Source organism: Jaculus jaculus, chromosome 9 (genome assembly GCF_020740685.1).
Source record: "Jaculus jaculus isolate mJacJac1 chromosome 9, mJacJac1.mat.Y.cur, whole genome shotgun sequence".
NCBI classification, from domain to species: domain Eukaryota; kingdom Metazoa; phylum Chordata; class Mammalia; order Rodentia; family Dipodidae; genus Jaculus; species Jaculus jaculus.
Window position 1 is genome coordinate 124,575,685 of NC_059110.1, and position 14,879 is coordinate 124,590,563.

Below are 14,879 nucleotides of genomic sequence, written 5' to 3' on the forward strand. Positions count from 1 at the left end.
TTCTCTCTCAAATAAATAAAAATTTAAAAATATGTATGAATTTGTTTGCAAGCAGAGAGAGGGGGAGCGAGAATGGACACACCCCTAGCTGCTGCAAACGAACTCCAGATGCATGGACTACTTCGTGCATCTGGCTTTATATGGGTACTGGGGACTTGAACGCTGGTGGTCAGGCTTTGTAAGCAAGCGCCTTAACCACTAAGCCATCTCTCCAGCCTGAACTCTGTGTTTTTGTTTGCCAAACTTCACAGACGTCTGAGTCTCTGAATTACACCTCCCGTGTCCCCTCTGCTCCTGTGTAACTGCCCATCCCTGCTCTCCCCTTACTTGGTCCACATGATGGACGACTCCCGGCTGTCTTCAGACCAGATTCGGGCCGTCCAGTCGCCAACTGTCAGGAAGTTCTTCGGGTAGAAGGGGTTTCTCTGCAGGGCGTAGATGGGTCCGTGATGGCCTGAGTAGGTGCACACGATCTTCTCTGCTGACGTCTTGGCCTTGCGGTTGCACGAGATGACAATGCCCTGCTCGGTGCCCACCATGAACTTGGTTGGCTGCAGAGGGGGGGGGTGACAGGAGGGAATGGCATCGGCTCTGCGCCAGACTGGCATGACAAGTAGCCTGCCTGGGACACCCGCCTGTGGTAGCAGGGCCTTCCCTAAGCTCTGCTCAGGCTGAACCCCACCCCTCCTGAGAGCTGGTCCTGTTCCCCCCCAGTTTTGTGAGATCCCAATTTGGGAGATTTTGGGGGACCGAATGCTTAAAGAAGGCCTCCCTGGTTCTTTTGGTCTCTGCGTTTCACTAGTCTCCCCTTACAGAGTCCACTACGAGTTTTACCAAAATCTTTTTTAAAAAAATAATATATTTATGGGCTGGAGAGATGGCTTAGTGGTTAAGGTGTTTGCCTGCAAAGCCAAAGGACCCAGGTTCGATGACCCAGGACCCATATAAGCCATATGCACAAGGTGGCACGTGTGTCTTGAGTTCATTCACAGCCGCTGGAGGCCCTGGCATGCCCATTCTCTCTCTCTCTAAAATAAAATAAGAAGTATATTTAAAAATTGAAAAAATAAAAATAAAATTTAATATTTTATTTATATATACTTTTATTTTTACTTATGAGAGAGAGAGAGAAAGAGGCAGAGATGAGTATGGGCACCCCAGGGTTTTCCTGCCACTGCAAACAAATTTGAAACACACGCACCACTTAGTGCATCCCACTTCACATAGCTATTGGTGAATAGAACCCAGGTCGTCAGGCTTTGCAAGCAAGCGCCTTTAACTGCTGAGCCATCTCTCCAGCCCTGTCAAAAGGGTCTTGAATGTCAGTTTATGGGGGGGGGATAAATGCCGTGCAAGCATGAAAGCCTGAGTTTGGATCCCCAGCACCCTCACTTGTGATCTCAGCACTGGGGAGGCAGAGACGGAAGGCTCCCTAGATCCTGACAATTTTATGTGCATGTGTGTGTGTGTTTTCTCACAATTTACTTTTTAAAAATTAATAAGCTGGGAATGTAGTTCAGTGATAGAAAGTTGGCACCTGGGTTCAATCCTCATAACAAGAAAAAAAAAAAAAGCGAAGGGCTGGAGAGATGGCTCAATGGTTAAGATGGTTGCCTGCAAACCCCAATGATACAGGTTCGCTTCCCTAGTACAAATGTAAAACCAGATGCACAAAGGGATGCATGCATCTGGAGTTCATTTGCAGTGGCTGGAGGTCCTGGCCTGCCCATTTTCTTTGTCTCTCTTCTCTCTCTCTCTCGACTTGCAAATAAATAAATAAAATATTTTAAAAAGGAAAAGAAAACAAAGGAATAAACAAATAGGAGGAAGAATAAAAGGAAAGAAAGAAAAAAGGAAGGAAGGAAAGAAATGACACTCAAACAGCTGCTCAGGTGGGTTTCAAAAGAAATGAAAAAGCCGGGCGTGGTGGCGCACGCCTTTAATCCCAGCACTCGGGAGGCAGAGGTAGGAGGATTGCCGTGAGTTCGAGGCCACCCTGAGACTCCATAGTGAATTCCAGGTCAGCGTGGGCTGGAGTAAGACCCTACCTTGAAAAACAAAAAACAAAACAAACAAACAAAAAAAGAAATGAAAAGACCAAACTTTCAGGGCCCTGAGAAGCAAACTATCCAGCCAGCCTCAGGGTGTCTGTAAATGCTCATGGGGGCAAGCCTCCCAGCATGCCTTGCGGCCTCAGACATCACGGTGGAGCAGGGGTGGAGACCCAACGAGGGATGAGTCCCAGCTTCGCCCTGCGCAGAGGCACATGACTCAGGGAGCCTCATCGTGTTTGGCGGGAAGCAGGGGTCACGTCATAGACTCGGGGTGGGTACAACGGCTGCACAGGCTCACAGGTAAGGCAGCTGCCGGGGTCCAGCTCAGGGTGTGCCCTCAGGAAGGACCAGGAATGGAGTAGTGGGTACGTTATATCTAGCAGGCGGCTTAGAAATCCCAGTATCCAGGCAGAATGTTTCCTGAGCTCTCCCAGACGCACCCTCCATCTAGGGTTTCCAGGGTGGAGCGCTGTCAAACTGACTTCACCTCGTCCCACATCATCCACCTGCAGACATGGGTGAAGGCACCCCGGGCAGGACCTAGGGATGATGTGACAGGATCCCGAGACAAACAAGCGACAGACACCCAAAAGAGAACCAAATTAGGACCAGGAACCAGCCCAGGCCAGGAGCCAGCTGGAAAAGTTTTTCACTGGACATGGTGGCTTACACCTTTAATTTCAGCACTTGGGAGGCAGAGGTAGGAAGATCACCGTGAGTTTGAGACCACCCTGAAACTACGTAGTGAATTGCAGGTCAGCCTGGGCTAGAGAGAGACCCTACCTCAAAGAACAAAAAAGAAAGAAAAAGAAAGGTGTTTTTCTTTGGTGAGGGTATCTTCATTTCCTGCTTCTAGAAGCTTCTTTCCTCTCACAGATTCCTGCGATTTCTCAACTTTGATCTCTATTTGTTTTGAGTTAGCGCCTTGGTATGTAGACCAGGCTGGCCTCAAACTTCAGGTGATTCTCCTGCCTCTGCCTTCAAATTTGTTGATTTTTATTTTGTTGTTGTTGCTTTGTTTTGGTTTTGGCAAAATATCTATTGTCTGTAATGCACCTCATGTTCACATTCTCATTTATTTAGCAGCCTCCACACACTGTGAAACCCCCAGTGCCAGAGAAACCGGGGCGCTTTCTTCCGGCAGGGCTTTAGCTCTGGGCCTGGGTGGTCCGCAGGTGAGGTCTCTCCCCACCCTGCCCCAGGCCTCGCTGCAGCTCTGCGGGGCTCCGAGGCCCCCAGCGCCTGGAGCTGTGCGGCTGTGAACAGCAGCGGTCTGGCCACTGCAGAGGTGGCCCCGCGTACACAGCGAGGAGCCCCATGCCGCCAGTGCCAGTCGCCATGAGGCCCCCCTGTGTCAAACCGAGGCCTTCTTAAATGGCACCTTGCCGGGATGGAGAGATTGCCCGGTGGTTAAGGCGCTTGCCTGCAAAGCCTAACAACCCCAGTTCAATTCCCCAGTACCCACATGAAACCGAATGCACAAAGTAGTGCATGTATCTGTAGTTTGTTTGCAGCGGCTGGAGGCCCTGGCACACCCACTCTCTCTTTTCTCTCTCTCTCTCTCTCTCTCTCTCTAATTGCAAATAAATAAATAAAAATTTTAAACATGGCATCTTGCTCTCACAGCCCTCACTCCCTAGCACAGCCTAAAGCCACACAGGGAACTAGATGCAGGGAGCGGCCCCGAGAACCCGGGCACCTGAGCTGTCAGTGCAGAAAGTGGCCCCTCCGCCCCACCCTCTGGTGTGGGCTCTAGGAGCCGCTCCCACCAGGAGCCACCCACTTTTGTGGGGGGAGGGGCTTTTTTTTGGTAGGGTCTTACTCCAGCCCAGGCTGACCTGGAATTCACTATGTAGTCTCAGGCTTGGCTTCAAACTCATGGCAATCCTCCAACCTCTGCCTCCAAGTGCTGGGATTAAAGGCGTGCACCACTATGCCTGGCCTAAAATATGTTTATTTATTTATTTGCAAGCAGAGAAAGAGAGAGATTTTTTTTTTTTTTTGACCTGGAATCCATTATGTAGTCTCAGGCTGGCCTCAAACTCATGGCGATCCTTCTGCCTCCCAAGTGCTACCATGCCTGGCTTTTTAATTTTTTAAAAATTTTTGTTTATTTGAGAGCGACAGAGAGAGGGGGGGGGAGAGAGGGAGAGAATGGGCGCGCCAGGGCTTCTAGCCACTGCAAACGAATTCCAGATGCGTGCACCCCCTTGCGCATCTGGCTAACGTGGGTCCTGGGGAATTGAGCCTCGAGCCGGAGTTCTCAGGCTTCACAGGCAAGCGTTTAACCGCTAAGCCATCTCTCCAGCCCTGTTTTTGTTTTTTTGAGACAGGGTCTCAAGCAGCCCAGGCTGGCTTCAAACTTGCTACGTAGCTTAAGGTGACCTCACACTCTGGACCCTCCTTGCTTGCTTTTTCATCGTTGCTGTTCTGTGTGTGTGTGTGTGTGTGTACATGTATATGCCCATGTGGTGCCTGTGTGCTCACCTACAGCGGGGTGCACTCGCTGGAATGTTGTGTCCTGCTCCATCTTCCATCCATTCTTACCCGGGTTGGAGTATCTTCCTGATCCCAGCGCCTGCCTGACCAGGGTTACTGACACACAGGAACGGCAGCGCCCAGTTTATGTGGGTCTGGAGACTGAGCTCTGAGCAGTCTCTCAGGCCCCCCAAGTCCTCTGCTTGCACAGGCAGGGCTCTTAACCACTGGGCCTTCTTTCCAGTCCAGGCCCTGTTTTCTTATTTTTATTTTAATTAATTAATTTGTTTATTTTTTGTCAGGGAGCGAGAGGTAAGACAGGGTCTCATTCCAGCCCAGGTTGACTCACAGCAATCCTATTTCCACCTCTCAGGTGCTGATTTTAAAGGCGTGCACCACATCGTCTGGGTTTGCTGTTTCTTTATCCTCCCTTTGCTCCTCCTTGGTTACTAATAACCCTAATGATGCCTGTGCTCGGGTTTTCCAAGGACCCCCACCTCTGATCTCACTCTCCTCCCCAACAGCTCTTTCTTCCCCAGAAGAAGGTATGTGACCAACGCCAAGGTCCGACATGATATGAGACAGGGGCAGAGGCTCTCGGTCCAAGTCAGGGCGTGGCCCAGTAGAAAGGATTCATCTGGAACCCTATTTGGTTAAAGGGAGCCTCCGCCCAGGTGCTTCTGTGAAATGGTGACACCTGGTTGAGATTGGCTGCCTTCCTAAAGGAGCTCTGCTGCCCCCTGCTGGAAGGTCGTTGTAAAGCCCACGCAAGTGGAGTTCTGCAGCCACGGGAAGGGCCTCCCTCGGCCTGGGCCGGGGCCTCAAGCCTCAAGCATGGCCTGTCCTTAGCCCCAGCAAGGGAAGTCGAGGAAGGGGGAATATACACACACCAAAGTCGACTCGAACTCCAGCGAGATGGCCCCCAGGGCGTTTGCCAGCTGCTCCTTCCGCGTGATGTCCATCACCACCACCTCCATGGGCTCACTCATCTTGCGGATGTCCCACCACATGACCTGGTGTGAGAGGGTGACACTTTGAGATGGTGGGGGCCCTAATCTGTGCCCTCTTCCCCGCCTTCCCGAGGGCACAAAAGGCGTAGAGCTCACATGAGCAAACGCCTTCACTGAGGACAAGCCTCAAGCCTGGCTAATGGTCGTCTCACTGGCAAACTACATAAAACGCACCTGTTGGGGACTCACCCCAGACTCACTGAATCAAAACAGACAGACTGCTGGGCGTGGCAGCGCACACCTTTAATCCCAGCACATAGAAAGCAGATGTAGGAGGATCGCAGTGAGTTTAAGGCCAGCCTGGGACTACAGAGTGAATTCCAGGTCAGCTTGGGCTAGCGTGTGATCCAACCTCAAATAAATAAATAAATAAATAAATAAATAAATAAATAAATAAATAAATAAATCCACCAGATGTGGGCCCAAGCATGCGTATTCTCCAAGAACTTCCCAGGTAGCAAGGTGTAAAATACACACGTGAGCCCTGGTATGGTGGCGTTGGAATCTGTTTAAAGGCTGGTCGGGGGAGGGGGGCTGGAGCTGGGGAGATGGCTCTGTGGATAAAGGGACTTCTGTTTAGATTCCCAGAACACATGTAAAAGCTAGGTGGGCATAATGACCTGTTTGTAATAATCCCAGGGTTTGGGGCACAGAGACAGGTGGATCCCTGAGGCAAACTGGCTAAGTAGACAAGCTGAGGCTGGAGGGATGGCTTAGCAGTTAAGGCACTTGCCTGCAAAGCCTAAGGATACGGGTTCGATTCTCCAGATCCTATGTAAGCGAGATGCTCATTATGGCAGCACATGCGTCTGGAGTTCGTTTGCAGTGGCCAGAGGCCCTGGCGTGCCCATTCTCTCTCTCTCTCTCTCTCTCTCTCTCTCTCTCTCTAATAAGCAAATAAACAAAAAAGTAGACAAGCTGAATTAGCAAGCTCTAGGTTCACGTGAGAGGCACTACCTCAGTAAATGAAGTGAAGAGCAGTCAGAGAAGACACCCGATGTCAGCCTCGGGCCTCCACGTGCCCATGTGTACCAGTACATGTGCCCACACACACGTCAACAGACACAACGTGCATGCCACATACACGGACATGCAAAGAAAGAGGACTGGGACTATAGCTCAGCGACAGAGTGCTCCCCTGAAACCCTGGGTCCTACCCTCAGGATCGCAAAGTAAAATAAAAAATAAAACCAAGTGTCAAAAAGATGTTCTCTGGGTGACACCGATGGCAAACAGGGTCCCATGTGCGTCCTGCTCCCCTCCCCGGGGCCTGGGCTGGCCAGGCGGTACCTGCCCGTCCGTGGATGCCGAGAAGCACTCCGTGCCTGTCTTCGACTGCAGCCAGATGGTGCCATACACCGGGTCTCGGTGGCTGAACTCAATGGTGGACAGCTCTGCCACTAGGCTGCCCTTCCGGATGTCCCAACAGGCTGGCAGGGAAGCAGGCGAGGGCATGAACTGAAGTTCCAGGATGGTCACACACGTGTATTACAGATTCTACAAGACGGACTGGCTGCTTAGAGCACTCACGGTTGCGGGCGCTGGAATGTTACAGAGCCTGAGCCGAGTTACCTTAGGCCACTTTTAGCCTCTTGATAGCCACTCATTGACCATCTCTGGGGGGTCTGACGTAACATCCTCGTGACTCCTGTGAAATCTTTTGGGGGTACATCAACCTAACAGACCACTGACTTTTACCAGCCCCCAAAGCTAAGAATGTCAGTGGATTGCACCTGGAATGTATAACACATACTTCCCTGGTTTGCTGACCCATCTACCTGATGTTTTGGGTTTTTTTTTCTCTCCCTCTCTCTATTTCTGGTTGTTCAGTGTGGTAATTTGAATGTGAAACGGCCCCCATGGCCTCATGTGTTTATGATTAAGCCCCACACTCAACCCCCAGCTCCCAAAGGGGAGGTAGAGCCCTGATCAAGGAGTGTGTCACCAGGGGCAGACCTTGAGGGTCATTAGTCCAGCCCTACTGGGCACTCAGAGTTCCTCAGTCTTGATGCCACCTCCCACCTGATATGTGACAATATGTGATACGTAGCCTCTGCCATGCCACGAGGAAGCCTCCCCTTAAAACTATAAGCCTGAAATGAATCCCTTCCTCCCATCAACTGCTTCTGGTGGGTGTTTTGTCCCAATAAAGAGAAGGTAGCTGCAACCACTGTTTTTTGTTTGTTTTTCAAGGCAGGGTCTCACTCTAGCCCAGGCTGACCTGGGATTCACTATGGAGTCTCAGGGTGGCCTTGAACTCACGGCGATCCTCCTACCTCTGCCTCCCCAGGGCTGGGGTTAAAGGTATGTGCCACCACGCCTAGCTTTGTTTTTGGTTTTTAATATTTCTTAATTAATCATTTATGTATCTGTAAGCAGAGAGAGGAATGAAGAGAGAAAGGGCACATCACTTTGTGCATTTGGCTTTATGTGGATACTGGGGAATCGAACCCAGACTTTGCAGGCCAATGCCTTAATCCCTGAGCTATCTCTCCAGCCCAAATTAAATATGTTTACATACTTATTTGAGAGAAAAAGAGAGAGAGCTGTGCATGTCAGGGCCTCTTTCCTGTAAATGAACTCCAGACACATATGCCACTTTGTGCAACTACCTTTATGTGGGTACTGGGGAATTGAACCCAAGCTGGCAGACACTGCAAGCTAATGCCTTCAACCATTAAGCAATTTCCCTAGCTTTCAGATTTTTAAAAATATTTATTTAATGAGAGAGAGAAAGGATGGGTGCACCAGGACCTCTAGCCACTGCAAACAAGCTCCAGATGCATGCACCACCTTATGCAGCTGGCTTATGTGGGTACTGGGGAATTGAACCTGGGTTCTTGGGCTTTGCAGTCAAGTGCCATAACCACTAAACCATCTTTCCAGCCTGGCTTCTTTTTTCTTTTGAGACTGGGTCATGTGTAGCCCAGGTTGGCCTCAAACTTGCTATATAACCAAGTATGACCTCAAACTTCTAATTCTCCTGCCTCCACATCCCAGGGGCTGGGATGACAGGTGTGTACCACCATGCCCAGCTTTACAGTGTATTTGAAAAGTGCCTTGATTCATGACTTTCTCTTGTTCTGGAGTCACAGAAATTTCATGAGACCATTACCATGTTGTAACATGGCATTTGGGGCCACCTGAATCTGTGCTTACAGGACATGATCCCTCATCCTTGGCTCCAGAATAAACTCTCTCTTATTCCCCTTGGTGGTAAGAGCTGTTTCCATGTCAACAAGGGGGAGGCGAAGGAGGCCTGGCATTCCTTCCCCAGTGAGGGAACACAACTGGAGGGGTTTTGCTTCTTTGGTCTTGGAAAGTATGTGGATTTTTATAATCAAGGCTCGTTCAAACCAGCCTTCATTTCCTACCAGACCCACGGGATCGCTGGAGGCACTCCGGAGTGCACACATTCATTTCATCGTCATCCAGCCACATTCTGAGCATTCCTTAGACCCTGGGAACGCCGCCGGTAACTGACTGGGTCCAGTACCAGGGAGGGAAGAGGGGGCTGGCTGGTAGAGGCTGGGCTGTGATGGCTACTGCAGAGGAACCCATGGGTGGCCAAGGGAAGTCTCCTGGATGAGGTGACAGAGAGCTAAGGGCGGGGCCAGGCCGCAACATGGAAGAAAGCATGCGTGCAGGCCCTCAAGGCAAGACTCTCAGAGTCTCCCCGCTGGACCAGCGTACTTCCTTGCCTCCCTAGGCCCTTGCCGCTCCCAGCAAGAAACGGCCGCGTTTAAGCCTCTGCCATGACCCGCTCCCAGCGCTTTGCCAGCGAAGATGTGACACCTCTCTCCTTCCTGCCCCCACCTATGTGCCCTTCATTTTCCCATGGGGCCCCTGGAGGGCCTGCCCTGACTCAGAGACCTTTCCCGGAAAGCCGAGTCCGTGAAACAAGAAAAGCCCTTGTCCCTAAGTTTTGAGTTAATAGATTCCCAAGTCCAAGGCTTTTGTCCCTGGTCTAGCCTGACCTAGAAATAGGTTTTCTTGACTAACTTTCTCTGCTTGGGCAAAACAGTGCCCAAAATTGAACCCTTGCCAGAAATTGAGTGCTCTGGTCCCAGATGTGACTGCTGGGCTCTCCTTACTGTAATAAAGCCTTGGAGCCAGCATGAAAGCCCCTGCAACAGGTTATGAATGATAAGTAAAGCAGGGCTCGCGAACAAACCAGGACAAAGCAGCTCCTCCTTTCTGGACACAGGGTCCCATGTAGCCTAGGCTAGCCCACTGTGTTGTCAAGGATGACCTTAAATTCCCAATTCTCCTGCCTCCACCTCCACAGTGTTGCGATTGAATTAGAGTTCTAAATCTTCCAATTTGGAAAAGTCCAGCTTCCCCAGCCAATCCTATCAAAAACTAAAGAATTGGTCTAGACTCTAAATTCTTCCAGAAAACAATAGGAGGAAGTGATGTGTTTTGAATGCGAGATGTCCCTAAGGGTTCATCTGTTTGAACACTTGGTCCCCAGTACATGGCGCTGTTTGGAGAAGCTGTGAAACCTTTGGGGCTGGGCTCTAGCTGGAGGAAGTGGGTTGCTGGGGGGGGGCGGGGGAGGCTTGTTTCTGTCCTGAACACGTTACTTCCTGGTTGGCATCATGTGAGAAGTCATGTAGGCTTCCACCATAGTGGACTGACACTCCAGATGCTGAGGGTTCCCCACCATGACTGTTTTCCCTGGAAGGGAACCTATTCCAGACTGACCTAGAATTCACTATATAGTTTCAGGCTGACCTTGAACTCACAGCAATCCTCCTACCTTGACCTTCCCAGTGCTGGGATTAAAGGTGTTTGCCACCACACTGGGATTTATTTTATTCTCCAAATATTTTGTTTGTTTATTTGTTTTTTGAGGTAGAGTCTCACTCTAGCCCAGGCTGATCTGATATTCACTCTGTAGCTTCAGGGTGGCCTTGAACTCACTGCGATCCTCCTCCCTCTGCCTCCACAGTGCTAGGATTAAAGGCATGCGCCACCATGTCTGGCTTGATTTTTTTTAAAGAAGTATTATTTATTATTTATTTATTTATTAGAGAAAGAGAAGAGAGAATGGGCATGCCAGGGCCTCTAGTCACTGCAAATGAACTCCAGATGCATGCACCACCTTGTGTGTCTGGTTTACGTGGGACCTGGAGAATCGAACCTGGATTCTTAGGCTTTACAGGCAAGTGCCTATAATGCTAAACTATCTCTTCAGCCCCTGGGATTTAAAAAAGATAATCTTTTAAATTTAAATTTCATTTAATTGAGAAAGAAAGGCAGATAGAGAGGGAGAGAGAGAGAGAATGGGTGCACCTATAGCCACTGCAAATGAACTCCAGACTCATGTGCCACCTTGTGCATCCAGCTTATGTGGGTCCTGGGGAATCAAACCTGGGTCCTTTGGCTTTGCTGCCAAGCGCATTAACCACTAAGCCATCTCTCCAGCCCAGCCCTATCATAAGTTGTATCTATTTGGCATTCTCTCAGCAGTGAGGGCAGTAACTGATGAAGGAAACATTTCCCAGCTCCGTCTCTAAGGGCAGCGTTATGCACACCGTTCCCATGTGGGCTTTCCCGTAACTCTCATAACACAGGCTCCACAGTGGTTCTCACGTCCCTCTGTGGCTGGCCTCTCAGCAATTATTCCTTGAATATACTTGTACTATGGTTTCCAAGACCTTTTGTTTTATGTTAATGCTATATTTACTTGAATAATCCAGGCCAAAATATCAGCAAAATGTGACCAGCCAGGGGACAGGAGTCAGTTTCTGGAAAGTTCCACCCACTTAGTCCCAGTGATGTGTGGGTCCTAGCCTGGGTGCCAGGCTCCTCCTTACCGATCTGCCCATTGTAGCAGCCCCCCAGGAGCACATGGGAGTCTTTGGGGTTGTACTCCAGGGTGACAAGTGGTGAGGATGGCTTCAGGGTTATTTCAGGTCTGTTGGGGTTTTCTATAAAACAGAAAAACAAAATAAAGTCCCATCAGGTTTGGACAGAAAAATGATGGGGATAATTGACTTAAGCCCCTATGCATGTGGGGGTGGCCAAGAGGGAACACGTGAACCCCTTCCCTACTACTGCTCCCCTTGGCTTGAATCTTGGGGGGAGATCAGGATTACAGCGTGTATTTGTGTGTTGAATCCCTGTTCTAGTCCATCCTCCAGGTTTGGGGTAAAATAAAATTCTAACCCTAAGTGTGGTGGTTTGATTCAGGTGTCCCCCATAAACTTAGGTGTTCTGAACACTAGCTCCCCAGCTGATGGATATTTGGGAATTAACGCCTCCTGGAGGGAGTGTATTGTTGGGGGCAGGCTTATGGGCTTTATAGCCAGTTTCCCCATGCCAGCGTTTGGCACACCGTTCTGTTGCTGTGGTCCATCTTATGTTTGCCAGGGGGTGATGTCCACCCTCTGCTCATGCCATCGTTTTCCCCTGCCATCATGGAGCTTCCCCTCGAGCCTGTAAGCCAAAATAAATCTCTGTTTCCCAGAAGCTGCTCTTGGTTGGGTGATTTCTACCAGCAATGTGAACCGGACTGCAACACTAAGATTTTTATTTATTTATTTATTTATTTATTTATTTATTTATTTATTTATTTATTTATACATAAAGTCAGCTCGCCTTCAGCATCTTCCACCCAGGCCTGTGGATGGGGGAACAGCCGGAATCTACGCTACAGAGTGAAAGCTCCCCCCGTGGTACCTACGTGTTTACTGTAGCCATGAGGTCAGAGGGCACCTACGCTCATGGACCCCTATGTACAATGATCTGAGCTCACAGGGGGGCCCACTGTCCCGGCTGGCCGGGCATGCGGGACAAGTGCCAGGAAGGCTGACATGAAGGTTCCTCTCCTTCAATGGCCCCTTCTCCATCAGATACTCATCTTTCTCGTAGGTTCTCCAGGGCCGAGAACTGAGATCCCATGGGCTCTCGAGCTAAGAATCTGGCATGGGGCTGGGGCCACAGCTCAGGAGTATGGCACTTGTCTACACATATGGGGAGCCCGGAGCTCGAGAATAAATATGTAGTAGAAGGGAATTTCCTGGCTCTGGGCTGGCTTGGTTAAACTGTACATAATCCCACACAGACAAAGTGTGGGAGCCTTCCTCCTCAGCCCCTGACCCCTCCCCGAGTATGCCTTGGACACATCACTTCCATTCTACTTCCCCCCTCTGCTCCCGGCTTGTGCTGGCCTCCACCCTGACCCCTTGCACCTCCCTGGCCAGCAGGGCCACCTGCTTCTCACCCAGGTCCCAGATATATGACTCGTGGCTCATGCCCATGGGTGCCTGCTGAAACTTCAGGCAAGAGTATGCCACTGCCAACTTCTTGTTGCCATCGGGGTGCCAGGAGAGGTGCGTGGCTGTCCTCTTGATATCCTGGGGATCCCTTAAGGGGAAAGCACAGAGGAAAGAATTCTGTAGAGAGGGTGTGGTTGTTTGACTCAGGTGTCCCCCATAAACTTAGGTGTTCTGAATGCGAGGTTCCCAGCTGATGGAGATTTGGGAATTAGCGCCTCCTGGAGGTAATGTATTGCTGGGGGTGGGCTTATGGGTGTTATAGCCAGTGTCCCTCTTGCCAGTGTTTGGCACACTCTCCTGTTGCTATGGTCCACCGTATGTTGGCCAGGCGGTGATATCCACCCTCTGCCCATGTCGTCATTTTCCCTGCCATCATGGAGCTTCCTCTCAAGTCTGTAAATCAAAATAAACTCCCCCCACACACACACACGCACACACAAGCTGCTCTTGGTTGGGTGATTTCTACCAGCAATGTGAACCGGACTGCAGCAGAGGGATTCCCCTAATTCCTTATCTATCAGCTTTTTCCTTTAAAAAGTTCAAAAAGGGCTGGAGAGATGGCTTAGCAGTTAAAGGTGCTTGCTTGCAAAGCCTAACAACTCAGGTTCAAAACCCTAGTGACTGAAGAAAGCATTACACAAAGCAGTGCCTGTGTCCAGAACTCAGTCACAGTGGCGGGAGGTCCTTATGTATCCATACTCACTCTTTCTTCCTGTCTCCCTCTTTTTTTTCTGACTCTCTCTGCCATAAACAAACAAACAAACCATAATTCAAATAGATACCAGCAATCACTTTCACTTACTGGAATCTATTAATCTAATTAATACTATTTTTGAAATATTTTATTTATCTGCAAGCATAAGGAGAGGAGAGAGAGGGAGAGAATGGGCATGCCAGGGCCTCTTGCTGCTGCAAACCAACTCTCTCCAGATACATGCGCCCCTTTGTGCATCTGCCTTTATGTGGGTTCTGAAGAACTGAACCTGGCCAGGTAAGCTTTGCAAGCAAGCGCCTTCAGCTATCGAGCCGTCTCTCCAGCCCCTCATTTCATTACTAGTTTTCATTTTCTGGGTGTGTGTACGCATGATATGTGTGAGTGTGGGCGCAGCATGTGTCATGACGCATGCGTGTGGAAATCAGAGGACATCTTTCGGGCAGCAGTCCTTGCCTCCACCTCCTTTGAAGCGGGATCTCACATGGCTGCCCAGCTTCGAGAGGATTCTCCTGTCTCCTCCTCCTTTCTCACCCATAGGTGTGGCTGAGATTTCAAATGTCTGCCATAGCACCCAGCTTCTGTGTTGGGCACCTTTTCGCCCTGCCCCATGATCAGGCTCCAGGGCACATTGTGAAGAGCACTGGGCAGCGAGTCACCGTGATCAGAACCCCGCGTCCCTGAGCAGCTACCTGAAAACATTGATGGTTTTGGCTGACGGGGCTTCTTCGGTCACCTCCACAGACTCTTCCTCATCAAAATATTCCTGGTAGATGTCGATGGCATTGTTCTGCTTGATGCAGTGTTCCATGATCTGCAGGAGAGACACGGAGAACAAGCATGCTGGGTTTCTTATTATTTACTTACGGCAAGCACAGAGAGAGGTTGTGTGCATATGGACACACCAGGGACTTTGGCCATTGAACTCCAGACACATGCACTACTTTGTGGATCTGGCATTACATGGGTTTCTGGGAAATTGAAGCCAGGTACTAAGGCAAGTGCCTTAACCGCTAAGACATCTCTCCAGGTCCCCGCCCAAAACAGTATTTCTATGGTATGTGATGATGTGTGTGTTTGTATTTGACCCCCTGAAGTGATTTAAAACATTTTTGGGAAGCCGGGTGTGGTGGTCCACACCTTTAATCCCAACACTCGGGAGGCAGAGGTAGGAGGACCGCCCTGAGTTGGAGGCCAGCCTGACACTACATAGTGAATTCCAGGTCAGCCTGGGCTTGAGTTAGACCCTACCTCCCAAAAACAAACAAACAAACAACAAAACAAAAACAAAAAATTGGGGGAAAAGATATATGTGAGATTCAGTTTTGCAACCTTGACT

At 49.9% G+C, this 14,879-nt stretch overlaps 1 protein-coding gene across 1 annotated transcript in view; it reads right to left on the bottom strand.

Moving 5' to 3' along the window:
• The window catches only part of Dnai2 (dynein axonemal intermediate chain 2), a 38,914-nt gene that overhangs the window by 11,745 nt on the left and 12,290 nt on the right, over window positions 1-14,879 (bottom strand). The window contains exons 4-9 of the mRNA XM_045159468.1: window positions 14,233-14,354; window positions 12,774-12,916; window positions 11,365-11,478; window positions 6,833-6,972; window positions 5,423-5,545; window positions 328-551 (exon numbers count right to left, since the gene is read on the bottom strand). Of these exons, the coding sequence (XP_045015403.1) occupies window positions 328-551; window positions 5,423-5,545; window positions 6,833-6,972; window positions 11,365-11,478; window positions 12,774-12,916; window positions 14,233-14,354 (866 nt within the window). The remainder of the gene's footprint in view (window positions 1-327; window positions 552-5,422; window positions 5,546-6,832; window positions 6,973-11,364; window positions 11,479-12,773; window positions 12,917-14,232; window positions 14,355-14,879) is intronic.